Source organism: Gallinula chloropus, assembly GCF_964237585.1.
Source record: "Gallinula chloropus genome assembly, chromosome: 3".
Taxonomy (NCBI): domain Eukaryota; kingdom Metazoa; phylum Chordata; class Aves; order Gruiformes; family Rallidae; genus Gallinula; species Gallinula chloropus.
The window spans coordinates 39,859,436-39,878,233 of record NC_140087.1 but is presented as its reverse complement, the minus strand read 5'-3'; the positions used below and the strand labels follow the sequence as shown (position 1 = coordinate 39,878,233).

The window sequence follows — 18,798 nt, the reverse complement described above, 5'->3', positions numbered from 1 at the left end:
GTTGATACCAGAAATTACTATTTTCCCTGTCTGTAATAAGTTATCTTTGACTTTTTCAAAGCTGTCAGTTTGCTTAATATTTTGGGAGAGAGTTTATTACCCTCACTACCAATAACTACATTTCGCCTTCTGCTGTATTATTGAGCATTGATTAAAAATTAACAGCAATTTTGTTATCTGAAATTTCAGAGTGTCTTTTACCTTAAACATAATGAAATTTTTTTGAATTTAATAAAGCCTAAAAGCAATTTATAACTGAAACACTGGTCCTATTTGCTTGCTGTTGAGAACTTGCTAATAATGAGTTACATGGCAGTAAAGGGGAAAGCTCACAGAAAAGGAAACTCATAGAGAAAAATGCAAGATCATCTTTCACAAGCGGTGAACCTGATTTAAGGCCCTTGCTCAAAATCTTGCTCAAAATTTTCTCCCTAAGCAAACTGAATCCAACTCGTTGAACAGATTTTTCCCAGAAGGTAGAAAAGCTGATCTAGTCATGCTGGGGTTTGTATTTGTGCCAGTGGCACTTAACAGAATTCAGAGTTATGTGAATTCTGATACTTTGGCTTATGTCAAATGAAAAACACGTTCTGGGAAACAGACGCTAATAATTCTAGTAAATATATCAAATTTGGTAAAGTGGAAAATGGGGGAGACTGGGGCAGAACAGCAATTCTGTCTGGAAGGTGAATATGTTAGCCTATTAAAATTTTTTTGTATATGTTTATGAATATATAAATACACAACAGCAATAAAGAAAGGGAGCACCAGTTGTCCATGCAACAGGACCAAGACAACTTGAATATATTCAGAACTTCAAAAGATTATTAGGAAAACAACAAGAGATTTGGAAATGGGACTTTCAAAGAACACTGTAAACAGTGACTAAGGTCAGGTCCTGAGACACAATTGTGTTGGCACCAACGCTTGTCCTATGCAAACGCAATGCTTCGCCACAGAACAGGGGAGCCGTACCCACCGTTTCAAACTAATCAGAGGAAAAAAAACAGGCTCTGCAGTACAAAGGCAGCACTCTGAATCAGGCCTACAGGCCCAAGAGGCCTAAACACAGACAATAAGAGAAAAGCAGAGTATACCATCCTGAAAACTTTTAGCCTTAATACACAGATTTAACATAAGCAGGCTCACTTGATGCAATTTTCTCCTGATTAATCACGTAATTTATTTTCTCTTAATGTTTAAAAGCAAACCTAATTTAGCTACCTGAAGACTTAAACTGTTTCTAGATGGACTAGTTTCTTTAAGACTGTCATGAGTACATGAGAAGAAAGTTGTATTTCATATAATTGTTTTTCTTGGAAGAGACCTTTAAGATAATAGAGTGCAACTGTAAACTTCACACTGACAAGGCCACCACTAAACCATGTCTCTAAGCACCTCATCTGCGTGTCTTCTAAGTACCTCTAAGGATGGTGAACTCATCCACTTCCATGGGAAGCCTTTTCCTGTGCTTGACAAAGGTGTTCTCTCAGGTTGAATAGCGACTGAACCAATCTCAGCTTGAAAGCACATCCTGTATTGCAGCACTCTTGTTCCAAATTAGCCCAGAACGCTGAGGAAACCTAAGGACTGCAGACGAGAGCCTAGGCTGGGAAGTAAACAACCAGCCAACATCAGTAAACCACCTCAGTCCCCTCTGTTCCTCACCCCCTGCCAGTTACAATGTCACCTATCATATTAAAAACAGTCTGACAGATGTAAATTTTTGTGGGAATGTAAAGCCTGATTCAGTAAAGCATTTGGGAATGCACTCAAATTCCACTTTACTTAATACCAACCTACACCACAGAAGCAGTTCCTAAGTATGTAAGAGAGGTTTACCTGTGATATCTTTACCATGTTTTTACTCGTATGTTATGTTTTCCTCAATCCAATTACTCCTCAAGCAAGTATTTATTAGGAAACAGACACAGGTAAAATAAACTCCCTGGTGGAGAAAAGATTTTTTTGTAAAAACAATAATATTTTGAAAAATATAGATGGCTCAGAAAGTCTGTTTGGAGTCTGTCTGAAAAGGATCGCTTCTAATGGTGTTGACAAATGTAGCTTGGCTTGCCAAATAGGTCAGAAGATTGAAATTCTGGAATGTTCAGAATCTGGGTATTATTTATGCTTTTCTGTCTGCATGGTGAGGGAGAAAGAATACTGAGTTTAAAAATACATAAAAGATTTTTGCCACATCTTTCTGAAATTTGAGGGACCCTAACTAAGAAACCCCCATACTTCTCCAAAACATACCACTTTTTCATATGAATGTGGTATGTGTGTATCCCTCAGGAAAATATTCAGAGAGTATCTTGTGCTATATAATACCATTGCCAAGCAAATTTTGCTTCTATGGCACTGCACAACAGAAAATATTCAAAGGTACGTACTAAAGCTATTCTTGCTAAAGCTATTTCTGCTTGTCAAGGTAGTTAACTTGTTTGTTGAGTAATTTTTTTATTGTTCCAAAAGCTAAATAAGTAACACTTAATATGTATTTTGTGAAAGTTCATTTGCAATCAAATTGAAAAGAGTCTCTGGAGCTTCTAATTTAAGGTCTAAAATGACTGTGCTCATTTTGTATCAGTAACACTTTTTAAATAGCTGAAAGCACTTGAAAAAATGAAGAAATACACTTCAGTGCTTGACATATACTTCATAGACAGCCAAACTATTCCTTTTATGGGTGGCACAAACCATGTAATTACTCCAAAGCAGATATTCTGGCATAACTCTACGTTTCATGGCAAAGATACAAAGAGTTTGCAAATGCCATAGATTCCAGCAGTGATGTGCATGTCCACCCATGCATCTGCTACTAACTTCAAGGTCATATTTTCTGACTTACATTTCATTTTTATAAGCCTCTAACAGGATGAAAATTTCACCTACTAATTTTCAGGTGTATTTCCTTTTTAACCATTTTTTCCCATTTCATTTTTGGCCACAACTTTCAGAAAAGATGTGATTCGCAACTTTACACCTCCAATACAAATTTGGAATATGTTCATAAATTTACAGAAATCTTCGAATAAAATGTATTTGTATTTATAAATCATTATGACCTTTCCTGTTTGGGCAGTATTTTACATGCATTACAGGTAAAATCTGATCTATAATTTAACTTGTAAACAACAAGGGCCAGCACAACGTAAGAAACCAGACTTCAAGCATGACTGCAGATGCCTCTTTTTCTCCTGGTGGCCTCAAAGTTAGACTGGTGGCTCTCTGGGCTTTTTGTCAAAACTGGACACCAGAGTTAAAATAGAAAGAAGGGGAATAGGCAACCTGGAGTCCAAAATTTAATTCTGACCTTATGTATACAGGAGGCTTGGGCAAAGCAGAATGTTGATCTACCATATAAGGGGGTAGAGGGTACAAGGAAACTAGAAAAAAAATCATGAGAAAAAGAATGTGTAAAATCTCTTCTCTATCGTGTGCACTTTTTGGTATTTTGAAACCGTCAATCTTGAAAAATAATCAAATCTTCATGTATAAACATTATATTATTCTCAGAAAGTATTTAATGTGCATTTTAGTTCTATGTCCACAGTCTGCTTGCTTTCAGCATGAGATAAACAATATTTTTTATGGCTCTAACCCACTTTATTCAAAATACAGACATTTCTGTCTCATGAATTTATGGGTTTATGATTGTCATTAAGTATGAAATACAGATAGCATATCAGAAAGCAGATTGGAAAGTGAAGGCTGAAAAGTTCTCTTCATACTACCAGAAGAATAGGCTCTATTTACATTTTCCCTCATCTTCACCATGGAAGTTAAGTTCCCTTCTGCTAAAACGTATTTGCTAATGAATTCTTTTGCAGAAAAAGAGCATTTTTTAAAACCACTGTTCTTCAAAGAACTGTTTACAAGGAGTAAATGTTTTTCTACTTGTAAAATAACAATAGAGTGTTAAGTCCAAAATTGCAAATGAGCAAACATTTTCATAAAATTTTGAAGATGCTGAATAAGTTTAACATAACTTCCTTAAAAACTCTGTTAAATCATGTCTAGGGATCATGTTCAATTTGTCAGTGGAGAAGAAAAAATATGGTAAACAGATTAAACTATTCCTCTGTTTTCCCACTATAAACCACATATATTAATTAGCTATGTACTAGTGTAATTCAACACACTTGGATCACTTGTTTTTAAACAAAAAAACCTAGAAAATTAAGCTATTAAATATCTTTTGATACCCTATTTACTATTCAAATAACATCATAACTGAGTTTTGTAAAACTACTAAATAAACATAGTAATGAGTAAAACCAGTTCAAGCTATTCTGAGATGGAATCTGGAAAATCAGATGCTTAAAAAACAATGTTCAGAAAGCTTGCTTTATTGATCATTATTTTTAGAATATTTTTTTAAGATATTCTGTTAGTTTAGTCTCTTGCCCTTACACGAGAAAAATCACAAGACATTATTAGGTTCATCTACACACATTTCAGAAGCACAGAAACAAGAAACAGACCATTTTTTCACTCTTCCTGTGAAGCAAGATTAACCTCATAGGAATTTTCAAATTGATCCTGCTGCAACCACAAAATTACAGGTGGCGTATATATGAAGACAAAAAGCCTTTTATGGCAATTAATACAAAATAACATACTCTCTTGATATAGCTTGACAAGCTATAGGTACATAATGACCTAAGAAACACAACTATTTTCCACTGGAAAATAAAAATTTTCCAGGACATCAAAACACAGGAAGGGAATTTTGAAGTCAATAGGGGAAAGTTTTGAAACTGTTACTCACCTACTCACAGCCTCGGAAAGAAAAAGGCCAAAATCTTTCCTCACTTTTCCCTTCAGAGGGATTTGTTCTGGCTCAAACTACTACCAAAGGCAGTACAAGAACAACAGCCTGATACAAAAATTTGCACTTCATTACATGAATCTTTTGTTGTGTTTTTTTTAGCACAGCAGAAGGCAGCATGTGTCAGTGCATGAAGCCCTTACATAAGAAGCAGAGTGATGTAAGTTTGGAGAGTACCTGCCAATAGCATGCTTAGGTCGACTCCAGCAACAGGCTATCTGCTTCATAGCATGACAGATGACAGGGTGTAAAGACCTGCTGCATGTTTCATGTACTTTTATGTCACCAATGCAAGAGCAGACAGAATCTGATCTGCCATAAGCTTTGTGGGAAGGTTACAAAATTTTGTGGAACAACTTTCAATTAGTAGAATGACTGCTGATAAGTAGGATGCATTGATTAATATTATGTATTTGGATGCAACACTCAGATTCATAGTTTCACAGAACCACAGCACAAATTAATCACACAAAGATATCTAATTCAAACAGAATAAACTTCCAAGTGCTTTGGAACCTTACATATCAGTACCTGTTAGTGCACCTATAAACAAACTCTTTCAACACTTCCTGCTTATGCTTGGCTTCTTTTACGCTTTTACTGAATGACTGCCACAGCAGACTTGATAAAACAATGATACTCTCAACATTAAGTGCAACACAAAGTGTGGTAGTGTCTTCAAGAACAATAAATCCTACATTTTTGCTGTTTTTTCCATATTGCTTTCATCTCATTACTTCCTTTTTGTTACACAGATCTAACACTTGATCAGCTGCAGAACAAATTTGTGATGAATTTGGAAAAAAATGATAGGAGGCTGGAATTCATTATAATTAAGCAAATAGTGAAACTGGAACCATACCAGTTTTGCTGTTTTGGTCCCTGGTGCACTGGAAACAAATGGATAGTAACAGAGGCAGTTGGTTTGCCTTGCTATCAACAAAAAGTACTTTTAAAACTCTAACTTGGACTGTTCAAAATAGCACTGAACTTATTGGAAATACAAGAAAGATTTTCAGAGTGAAGATATATTAAGATACGTTTCTAATCCTTTCCCTCTTATTTTTAAGTAAACTCACAACTCCAATAGCCATTGACATGCAGTTACACTGCCAATACTTTGAATACAATCTCAAATTATGAGATCAAAAATATGTTTGTATAATTGGATGTGGAAGAAGAACTATTTAGATGGTTCTACTGCAACAACCATTTAAGGAACCTGCTTTTCCACACGTGGATTCAAGAAGACAGGAAAGGAAAAGACCAGATTTGCTCAGTGCATATAAAATTTTGTTAAAAACCCCTCCTGAATAATTACAGAATACTGTGATCCAAAAGGTCTTCACTACAGTGGGACACATTAGGTAACAAGACTTTTTTTTGTGGTAAGGTTTATGTTACATTTATGTTTTCCTAAAGCTAGTAATACTAAACTGTATTTGGCATAGCAATTTTCATACTATTTGTGTCCCAAAACACTATCCTCCTCAGGAAAAAAAGAATGAAGCAGTGTTGCAAGACAGGATTCACCATTACATATTTTCCATCAGCTGGAAGTCAAGTCAAAAAGAAATCTAAGGCTAGTTCACTCACCCTAGGACTGCAATCACTAGAAACTGTCCTTTCTATTTTAATTTTCTTTACATGATTGAAAATGTACACATTCACATAATCTGTAGCACATTAAAAGCCTATACATTTACCCTCAGTTCCCATATCTGAAAAAACTTAATGTATTCTCTTAAGAAATTTTCCAAAAAGTATTTGCCCCAAAGTTACCATCAACACTTTATGTTACTCAATTATTTCAGTTGATACCTGCAAACCTGCTAGTTGAGCAGCTGACTTCCCTTTGAGGCAGAGAATGAGCGCCACAAATGCATGCAAGTCCTCCAGAGAGAGGCTACTGACCTAAAACAGATGAAAATAAAAGACATTATCTGAAGGGTCTGGAGAGGAACTTTCTGAAATTGACTCCTCTTGCTCAAGCACATCAACTTAATCACACAGTTATGACCACCATGAAAGCACTGTTTAGGAAAAGCCACCTAAAGGGAACAAAATACTTATTTTCACACCTTGAATGCAGTGCAGACCTCAAACCCTGTGTATAGTGTATATACATCGATTTCCATGCACCAAACAAAATAGCCGCCTTTCATCTATTCCCTTCTCCTCTTCCCTTGGAATTTCTTGATAGGAGTAAATTTCTTCACGTCCACAATACTAAGCATAGTAAAGAAAGGCATTTTATAAAAAAAAAAAAAATTGCTTTATAATCAAGACCCAGAATAAAAATCATTTCAGCAAGCCACAGATGTGATGACCCTTAGGATTTCTTCAAATGCTTATATACAGTTATCTGTTGGAAACTTTAAAAATAATCTAAAATATTTCAATTAGCTGTCTTAAGCTAAATTCCATGGTTTAGCAAAACATATTTAGATTCTTTTCGGTTTTTAGGCTACCTATTGAAGTGGGAAGAACTCAAAGCTGTAAGTACATTAAACCTAAAATTCAAGTGAGAAAACAAACAATCAAACAAATCTAAATTCATGTAACAGTTCATTCTAATACTTCTATCACAAAAGGGAGAATGGGAGCATTTACTGTTGTGAAAAAGTATTCTGTGATTCTATAGAGGCACACGGTCACCTCAGGAGAAAGACAGGGCCTCTATACCAGTGGGGCAGATTCCCAGACACTGCAAGTCCAGTTCTCATCACCTGCTTTCTGTTATAAACACACTCTAGATTATACATAGGCACCAAGACCAAATACCTGTTTCAAATCTTGAGGCTATAAAGAGGGGTCTAGGTGAGATCCATAAAGCAGTACAGCACTTTACCTATTATAACCTGAGGAGAAGCTTCTCTTGCAAAATGTGAAAATGTACATTGTGGGCTTACAGTAGAGTTAAAAGGCTGCCTAAAACTCTGCACTGCCTTTCTTTTAACAGCTTCATTTTCAGGGAATGTTGTGTACATCGTATTTCTATCCATTAAGAGTTTCTATTAAGGCTATTAAAATTTCTTTAAAAATCAGAAAAATTGAGAAAAAAATAACAAAAAGTATTGATACAAATAAACAGAAAAAGAAAAAAAACCCTCAACACTAAGATGCCATCTATATTACTTCATTCATTTATTTGCTTAGGAGGAGTAACTCAATCATTCCTGCTGAAGGCAAAATATTACTCAGGATTCTTTTTTTTTTCTTTTTTTTTTTACATCAGGGCTTGCTGCTTGCCCAACTGTAAACCACTTTCTCCTCTACAACGCTGTTAAAACTTGCATGAAGCCCAAGAATGTGAGGGGCAGAAGAAAAGATTTAGGCTTTCAAAATGCTCCTTGGTATTCATTAACTCCAACTGGCTGTAAGATCTGCTAATGGCTCTAATTTACCCTGTATTTCAAGTCAGGTGTCATCTTGGTGTAGATGGCAACAACTGAGGTTTACTAAACCTACACATTGCACACATTACAGTAACAGAAAAAAAGTGACTTTCATCTACAAAGCAACTCTAAATACTTGAACAATTTTGTCCTAAGAAAAGTTAACCAAAGAGTGCTTGCAAGTAGAGCAGCAAGGAAATGCACAGCGCAGAACAGCCAAAATGCTCACTGAGCATATCAAAATAGCAACACTCTTCTTTAGGGGAAAATGTTCCTCAGTAACAGAACTTGGTGAGTTATCACATGTTCACTGTCAGATTTCTTCCAAAACTGTAAGAGTTTGAAAGAAAAAATGCCCCTTTCTTTGGAGGTTCCAAGGTTTGATGTTTGGACTCATCTACTCCTTTTCCCAGCTTTAAACACAGACAGATTATTCTGTAATGTTTTCATTATTTTTCTCCTTAATTTGGAGTTTTATTTCAAAAGTACCCTCGCCAAAAAGATTAATCTTCAAACTGACACTTTCTTTACATTGCAAATATTTGCTTATAGGAAATGTTCTCTTTTTTTTTTATTTTCCTCATTTAAAAAAAAAATCTGAAGTTTTCATTAGACAGATGAACAAAAATTTTGAGGAAGCCAACTGGGTTGGTTGGTATGCTGGTTCCTGCAAAAACCGAGGGTTTAGGTTAGATTAAATGATAAGTAATGAGATTTTTAGAAAATTTATTTATCTCTCATATGAGCTGAAGGAAAGGATGCTAGCCTGTTTCAAGGCAACCTACAATTGCTCAATTTAAATCACATTTGGGGTAACAATCCACCTTCTCTCTTTAATATAAATGTAAGACTAAAGTGTAAAGTAAAAGAATAATCAGGCCACAGTGAGACAAGCATTGTTTCCTCAGGTATAAAACAAAAGGAAGCAGTATGGCCACCTCAAAACGTGGCTGCTCACACTCTTGTTCTCACATTTTTCTCTTGAACACCCCAAGGAAAGAAATGGACAGCATCAGAGAACTAAAAGTTTTAAGCAATCCGAATCAATCCTGTAGTCTGTAGTCAGGGTAGATTGTATCAGTGCAACTCAGAAGGCAGAAGGAATCAGGATAATAAAGCAGGTGTTGAAAAACTGGCACTGCCATGAAAAACCCTCCATCAAACTAAGCCCTTTGCATAATCTCTCTGCTAGCATTCGCATTGAAAATATGAGCTGCTAAACTGTTTTCATCTCTGGTTTTAATATTAACCATTGGGTAATAAGTTCTGAAAACCCTGATATCCCCAACAAGCATTTTTTCCCCATTTTATTAATGTGTTGTGAATAAAGCTTGGTAAATCCACATTTCTGTAGGGGTTCTGTCATGTTACTCCTCTTAATCCCTCTAAAGAAATCCTTCTCAAGTAATTTAGTAAGCATGCTATGAAAGGGCGTACAGGATAGCACAATAAATAAATGAAACCGGGAAAATAGATAAATGAAACTGATTTCATATCCAAATATGAAAACCACAGTATGTTAACTGCTAAATACACGATACGTTTCTTGCTGAATTGAAACCACAAAGCATGAAATTATGTTTAATGAGTTTTAACTTCAAAAAAATTCCTTTTTATGTTCTGTCATACAAAAACTAGAGAAACAACGAAAGCACTATATGGACCATTTGTGTAATTCCAATATGTACTTCCTCAATGCATCATTTAAGTTTGAACAAACATGTATGAAGGAAAAAGAAAGGCAAAGTCAGGAAGAACATTTTTTCATGTATCACACACCAGCAGCAATCTGTTATTGAGAAAACTGAAGTCTGAAAAAGCAAAGGAAAAGACAAAATGCAGTTAACTGTACATAAAAGTGTAGCATAGCCTATGAGATGGGATAAAGGCATTAGAATTTTCTCACCCTCAGGAAAATCTGCTACTTCTGAAATGGCAGATCTCAGAAGCAAGTACAGACAATGTATGAAACACCTAAGACAAATGTAAATGATGAAGCAATATTGCATTTAGCGTTGTGCTCCTTTTTATTACATTTGCAGTAGTCTGCAGGTTGCCAAATGTTTGGAATTGTAACAGAATTGCTACCTAATTTATACCTCAGAATTTTATGAGAAGAGCCACATCCTCAGTTCTGGCTCAAACATGAGTAGATTGACATGATGGTGTGAAAAAGTACTGAGAGATGACTAAATAATTATACTGTCCGCTTGCACAGCCTGCATAGTCACCTGAAGGGATGTCTTCTTTTGATGACACAAAAGAAAACACAAAAAGAGAAGCTTTTATTTTCAAACAGGTCCCTCAGGTTATGCTCTCTCTGTTAAACTGCCCAAGGGGCTTTGTCGTGGCCATGTGAGAGTTATGATTAGCTACTAAAAACACCCAAGTGTTTCTTGAACAGGATGATGCATGTTAAATGGAGTCATTAAAAATACTGTAATGCAGTATTATTATATGTGATCAACTATGTGTACAGTAAAGATTAAGAGAAAAATCCAGCACTGACTAGCACAAAACATTTTATTAGTCAATCACATCTATCAGTGCTGACAGCTGAAGAAAAAGCAACTGTCCTAGTTACCTGCATTATCAGATAGGCCAGCAAGCAGCAGAATGCTGCAACAGGTGCTTCTAAAGCTTGGAGCTCTTCCATCCCGTCCTGAAGGTCAAAGCATGCCAGAAATGTACTATACCGTTGCTTTTCCACATCAGGTCCTTTGGCAAACCACAGTGTTTTCAAATTAGGTGTTCCACCTACAAAAGAAATCCATTATTTTATCTTGGCAGCAACAAGATAAAACATGCCTACCTCATTACAATCTCAAAGGAAACAACCGATCTGCTCTTGGCACTTGCAAGGACCACAGGTTTGGAAATAAAATGTATTTGACAAAACTTGGCATTTGAAAAAAAAGCAAAAAAAAATAAGGCCTGTAATTTAAATAAATTTTATTGAATACAGGCATGTTTAAGCAGAGTGGACTGAATTCAATTGTTACAGACAACAGGCTTTTGCTCTTTGCAAGAACAAAGCTTGCCTACAAGTGTGTCCTTTCCCTTGGGGATCCACAGCATTAAATGAGATCAGCTTCTTCATAAAATAGTGATTCAGCAGAAGATAATTGTATCTTTCTCCTCTCTCCTACAGCTAGCGTGTCTGGGGTCCTTGAAGGATCCTTACATTGCCTCCCACGTAATCACCTGTTATAACAAACAAACTGGTCACCTGTGCCATCTGCAAACCCAAATCACTGTGCAGGTATGACTCCTCTGCAGTAGGCTCCAGTTTGGGAACAAAACCCAAGCCTATCTGGTATTTTGCACTCCTTTGGCTACTGTATGACACACTGTTGCAAACACGCACAAAGGAACTGTCAGCAGTTACATATATTGTATCTTTCCAGACTTTGTATAGCATGTTCACCCAGCTCTCTAAATCCTTAATATTTACCCCATGCTGCCAGCTCCCAACTTGTGACATGTCTGAACTGATGGAAAATTTGTTCCACATTTAAATTACATTTAATCCATCATCAAAATAAACACTGACGTGTGTGAAATAACAGAACAGCTCGCCAGTCATGCCCAAGAATCCAAATTAAAGGCAGACTCCTCCCATAAACTACTGCTGCTTCTGTAGTTAAATAAAATGAGGTGTGAATTTTCGATGTGGGCTAATTAAGCTACATTTGGTAAGACCTTTTCGGTTTTTATGTGACATGCAGCAGCTGTAGTCCAGTTAGGAACACTTGGTGATAATAAATGGTTAAAGTGACAAGGTGCTGAAATCTACATCAATGATGTTTATTTAGCCAAGAAAGCCCATTAACCAAATGGTACTAATTCTTTGGAGGGGGAAACTAGAAGAGAAGCTAGTATTTTCTTTCTTCATCTCCCTGATGGATGTTTCTTTCACTATTTTTAAGACTAACTCTCCCATCAAGAGTTTTAACCACATAAAACCTTAAAATTTTGCCTTAAGAAAAAAACAACAACAACAAAAAAAGAAACATGCAGCAGAGACTGACTTCCAAGAAGATAAAACAAATATAAGGTACATAAAACAAAAACAAAGCGGACTTTTCATACCAAGACTAAGCAACCTTAATGTGGTAGACAATTTTTAAATGGGTAAACTCAAATAGTTTTGATGGCTTCTGCTTTCTAGAAGGTTCCAAATCAGCTGCATATGAAGAGAACGGCCAAGAATCAGTTAAAGGAAAGTACTCTTTCCATCTGCATAGTTTTTTTTTTAATTAATTGCATCCAGGGGTATACCTAATAATAGAAACCCTTTTTTCTTCAGAGCAAAACCACGAACTACATCAATAATCAAGATTACATATCTATATTGAGAGCTCAACAAAAAATTCCAGACATCTCTTCCATAAACAGTTTCTTATACTTTCAGAAACAACATCTACTTGTGCCTGGGAAAAAGAGGTAGTGATGAATTATGAGTTATTTACTCTGGGAAAGAAAACTTGATGCTATCACTTTTTGGAACATACCAACCGAAAGTGTTATTTTTCTGAGAGGATCTCTTCTACTACTAATTAAATTCACTGTAATATGCAAGAGCAAGCCATTATATTAACCCTTAAAATAAAGGTAAGTAAAACAAAGGAATAAATACACTGAAGTTTCATTACTCTCCCATCATGCGTATAGTCAACAACAGACCTAGGATTCATACTCAGTAGATCCACAAAACTGTTCTCTGTTCCAGTTCCATCCGCGTTACATACTTTACAGCAATCAGAAAACTTTACTGGAAGAGAGATATTTACTTAGATAGGGAGGAGAAATACTTCATTTTCTGAACACATCTAAATATTTACTAAAATTGACCTAAAAACTCACAAAACTGAGTAACGAAAGGGCAATGGAACCAAACATAATCAGATAGACAGAATCAATATATCTTTGCTGTAAAAACTAGCCATGAGAACATTATCTATCCTACTGGGGTCACAGGAACCACAAGTTCCTATGAATTATATAGAGATACTCAAACACTGCATATGCTTATGGTTATTCCAAACATGCACAAAACTGTGTGAAAACTGTACTCAGTACTGTGTAATCTGTAGTCCCTGGGAACTCTAAGAAGAGCATCACAAAGACCTCCATGGAAGTCAAGTGGTACTACTTGCTTAAAAACAAAACCAGAAAACCACAAGTTAAGAGAAAAGGCATCAAGTGAGGGTTTTTTTTCCCTTTTTACCCATACGGTTAAAAACATTCTCATACAGAAAGCATCATGAAAAATAAGTGCACTTCAAGGGAATACACATTTTTTTTTCATTTGATTGAATTGCAATTACTGATTTGTGAATGTGCAATGCATGCAAAAGTTTGTGGACTGAATTAATACTATGGTATCATTGAACTTACACAAAAGTGATTCTCACATCCACACCAACTTAAAATGTCATTGTTCTGTATCACAGAATCGTAGGGGTTGGAAGGGACCTCCAGAAACGATCGTGTCCAACCCCCCTGCCAAAGCAGGTTCCCTAGGACAGGTCGCACAGATAGGCATCCAGACGGGTCTTGAATATCTCCAGAGAAGGAGACTCCACCACCTCCCTGGGCAGCCTGTCCCAGGGCTCTGTCACCCTCAGCATGAAAAAGATCTTCCGTATATTTATTGGTGCAGAACTTCCTGTGCTCCAGCTTAAGGCCACTGCCCCTTGTCCTGTCCCCACAGACCATAAAGAAGAGGCTGGTCATTTCCCAGTGTCCTACACTTGAGATATTTATAAACATTAATCAGATCCCCTCTCAGTCTTCTTTTCTCAAGGCTAAACAGCCCCAGTTGTTTCAGCCTATTATTTGTATATCAATATAAATGTATAATATTAACTGTCTATCTATATTTGAAGTAATAACTACTGAAATTTCATTTTATAACACCAGTAACAGAACGTTAACATCTCACTGTTTTACATGCTCGTGTAAATACTGAGCATAAAAGCAAGTTTATAAAGATGTATTTGCTAGGAACATTCAACACTGACTTGTCAACAACTGTGGCTAATTTTAAAGATACTATAAACCCAAATGCCAATTAAATCTGACTATTAAAGCAGCATTCCAGGGACAACATTTTGAACATGAGCATATTCACAACATGTTCCTGTAAGATGCAATGATTTGAATACTGAAAGTACATCCAAACTCTGCTGGTATGAAATTACAAAATCCTACACGTTTTCAGAAGTGAAATGAAAAACAGAATCCATACATTTCCAGCAAAGACTTTAAAACTTCCTCTGTTCCATAAACTGCACACTTACCATGTACATCTGCTATGTTCACAAGATATGGACGTTAAACAATATTTTCTTGGGACACAGTTCTTCTAGTGAAATTCATTTCTCAGAGACATTTTTATCAATATAAGTGCTGCTCTGTCAATGTGTGGGAAACATCATGATCACATACATTCAACTGAAAGGAAACATTCCAGAAGGGAGAGAGACAGAGAATGCAAGCAAGCAGAGATGCTAAATCAGAAGATTGTCTCTCAAGAAAAATACATAATACAGAATACAGAATATATTTTAAACATTTTTAAGCTATCATTTTGCAGCCTTTAGGATTTAATATTTTATTTTTTAAAAAAATCTAACATTCAAATTTCACTTGCAAGCTTTTCAGACGCAAGGCAGTTCTGCTGTTTTTATACACACACACAAAAATCCATGGGAATTTATTTATTTATTTTTAGATCAACGTGAAATTTAAACTGCTTATGGTTGTGTGCATTAGAATTCAAAGTTCATATAAATTTTTCTCTCTTCAGACTTTTTCATCTAAGTCAAATTTGATAGTCAGTATTTCCTATGTATTCTCAGTATACTTCTCAAGTAGTTGTGATGATGAGGTTATATTTTTTTCCCAAAAAAGATAAACTGGACAGCCTTCCCAGATTAATTGCACCTGTGATTTTTCAAATAGTTTCTTGTAAGGTTTCTTCTCTTTTTTTTTAGTAACCTGATCTTGATTGACAGCTTTGAACTCTAGCTTCCTATAACAAGTTCTTTAAATTTAGCTCTAAATATGATCCCTGTCTAAAAAATGTCATGCGCTGTTGAGAACCTTATTTGGTGAATTAGAAAGTCATGCTGTGGAAAATAAGAGATGCATGAGCGAATGTAAGGCATACAAATATGGAGTGCAAAAATTTTAGAAAAATATTTGTTCGCTGAAGGAATGACAACAGAGCACTAAAAATAAACAGCAGAAGTCCTCCTCCCTTTTTTTAATAGTCTGTCTGAACAGCCTTTCATTACTGAGTTAGTAAAGATTATGGTTAAGAAGATGCTGTTTTTATAAACTCCTCTTATGTGGTTGCTATAAACAAACAAACACAGTGATTTTAAATCCTGTTTATTGTCAACACAAAGGTGGGCTTTATGTGCACCATGTTTGCAGAGCACTAGAACCAGAGTACATGAGATCAAGTGAATTCCTCTCAAGGAAGGGAGGAAGGTACTATACTATCTGGGAATGAAAATTTCACATAAATAAATACAGTATATTTGCCATGCAAACTGAAATGTAACTACCTAGGTATGTTTTATAATTTGTTAAGTTTTGTTTGCTTGGTTTACAAATGTGTGTTCCCAGAGCACTGTACACTGAACTAGAACAGTCGTACAGGACAGACTGATCAATTTTTCCCTGCATGTTCATATCAATTTGGACAATTCACAGCGATTTCATGCTATCATCAAGTCAATTTGATCATCACACTCCTAATATTGTATTGGGGATACTGGACAGTGAAACTAAATGAAACCTTGTTTGTCTATATAACTCATTTCTTTCCAAACAGTTCCTTTGAAAACAATTTTGAAAAGGCAGATATCTGAAGAGCATCCTTGAATCTGAAGACTCTCATTAAAAATACCAATTTCAAATATGAAGATAAACATAGAGTCTCAGGATACCTTAAAAGATAATTTACTACAACCCTAGAAAAATAAAAACAAGCTCTAAATCAATCCTATCCAACAACAGCAAAAAAAGTACATACATTTCAACTTCTTCTGAATCTGGATTTAGAAGAACAAGGAGTGCTACAGAAAACTCTGGGTACTAAGGGAAAAAGTGTTGGTAATTACTTGAGTAGGTAATACCTTTTCTTAACAAGATGTCAACGGCATTGTTTATCAGTGGCATTATATATCCATGGAACTAATTCATTTCATATGAAAGACTTAAAAAGCCCTATGAGCTCCTGATCCAAATGATAGTAGATGACTAGACAGAGAGCAAGCTGTGAGAGTAAAGAAAGAGGGGTTCTGACAACAATAGCATGGATAAATGAAAAATTTTCCCTAAAATAACAGAATACAGTACTGTTTACTTCCTATCCTAAACTTCAATTGCATGATACAATTAAGTGATAGATAAGTGACATACACAGTGCTCAATCTTTTCACAAAAGCGTACAATATTTCCTCTTAAATGTGACACATTCTTAATAACACACCTTTCACTAAGAGTGTTCATTGAAAATGTCCTTTACCAAAGGAAAGGAGATCAAAACACACAAAATACTTGATAGCAGAAACAGCTTCACAGAAAGAGATGCCCTAATTATTTTTTTTATTCCTGGATTCTCTTTTTTGGTTGTCACAGGTGACCAAAAAATTACCCTTTTTATATTCCCTTCCAGTCTCATTAACACCTTCTCTCAAACAGATTGATATAAGAATGTTACTATGTCCCTGTACACCCCTTTTATCCTGGCCTCAGAGCCGTATTTAGAACCTGTAAGAAACTCATTGCATTTTTGAACTGATGTTTGAATTACCACTGAGTTTAACAAGACACAGTAATGACATCTAGCTCAAAACTGAATCCTATTATAGTTACACAGAATCACAGAATGGCAGGGGTTGGAAGGGACCTCTGGAGATCATCTAATCCAACCCCCCTGCCAGAACAGGATCACCGAGAGCAAGTTGCACAGGACAGTGTCCAGACAGGTTCTGAATGTCTCCAGAGATGGAGACTCCACAAACTTCTCTGGGAAACCTGTCCCAGTGCTCTGCCACCCTCACAGCAAAGAAGTTTCTCCTCATATTTAAGTAGAACTTCCTATATTCAAGTTTGCATCTGTTGCCTCTTGTCCTGTCACCAGGACAGGGTAATTAAAAGCAATTACAGCATTTCTACATTAGGTCTGCGTTCTCCATGTTGTATTGGATTCTGTGTCAAATAAGGGATGATGAATTGCCTAACCTGATTTTAATGATACTGTTATTTTAGTTCAGATTTAAACAAATTTTTTATTCTACCTGGAATAGAAGGTTTTATGGGTTGTATCAGCTCTGGCTCCTGGAGAGGATTTCCAAAATAGACAAACCACTCTTTTACCAAAGGACAGGCTCCACCTAAAAAAAAGACAAAATTGGATCAGTAAGTCGAATGCAAGTATTGACACTAGTGTAAAAGTTGGAAGCAGTGGTGATCAGGATTCTAAAGCAATAGAAATTGCTTCATAATGACTTGTTTTCTCAGCTTCTTCAAAAACAAACGAAGAAAAATTAGGTTTAATATCTTTATGACAAATCATCAGAACAAATGAAGAGAGTTTTAATTATGTACTATAAACATGAGTTTGGAGATGGGAACAGCAGCCAAAAATCTAAGTACAAGAGTCTGTGGAAAGCATTCTAAAAGGGCTTTCGGCCAATTTTAGGCCTTCCCATTCCAAGGCAGTTCAGGAAACTGTGGAGGCATCTGGCATAGTTTATGAACCCACATGAGCTACCTCAGCCTCTCAGGGCTGTCACACATATAGAGGCAGTCCTTAATATGATTGTCCTCCCAACTTGCCCTGACATTTCCTGTGTCAGGGTCCGAGACAAAATCTTTCTATGGAGGCCTTTGCAGCTATTCGAAAGCTGACAGCAATGGATTCATTCCACCCTCAGATGCACAAGTTTTACAGTCCATTGTTCCAGGCATTTTACCTAGTATAAAGGGATTGTTTATGCATAATAGCTCAAGTGGCCTCCTACCCCCAACCTCAACTCTGCCTTGCCCCTCCGTAAGGTGTCTCTTTCACTGCTTCAGTTGTGCATCTAACTACTGGATGCTTGAAAAAAAAAAAAAAAACCCAAACAAAACACAAACGAAAGTTCCACCAGAAAAACTAGAGCATTTAAGAATTTTTGAAACACAGCCTATCCAATTTCCAATAGTCAGCTCATAATTACTCCAATAGAATTCTTCCTTTAAAAAAAAAAAAAAAAAAACCAAAAACTAAATCATTATCGTTGTTATAAATGGTGCATCTGCATTCTGTCCTGATTTTGCTTGTGGTAACCACATCATAGTACCCTAAATTTCCACTCTCTGTAGTCTGGTAAACAGCATGAAGTAAACAGATTTAGCTAGTCCTGGGCACTTGGAATAGGGCCCACTTCAAATCAGACTCACAGAACGGCAGGGGTTGGAAGGGAGCTCTGGAGGTTGTCCAGTCCAAACCCCTCCAGGCAAATATCAAAGCTTTTTCTTCATACCCTTGTCCCTTTC

The 18,798-nt window shown here is 36.1% G+C and overlaps 1 protein-coding gene across 1 annotated transcript in view; it reads right to left on the bottom strand.

The window, feature by feature from the left end:
* FAM120B (family with sequence similarity 120 member B) overlaps nt 1-18,798 on the bottom strand; it is a gene marked incomplete at its 5' end in the record, with an annotated part of 51,448 nt that overhangs the window by 19,761 nt on the left and 12,889 nt on the right. Inside the window, 3 exons of the mRNA XM_084261922.1 lie at nt 6,659-6,751; nt 10,820-10,992; nt 17,556-17,651. Of these exons, the coding sequence (XP_084118048.1) occupies nt 6,659-6,751; nt 10,820-10,992; nt 17,556-17,651 (362 nt within the window). The remainder of the gene's footprint in view (nt 1-6,658; nt 6,752-10,819; nt 10,993-17,555; nt 17,652-18,798) is intronic.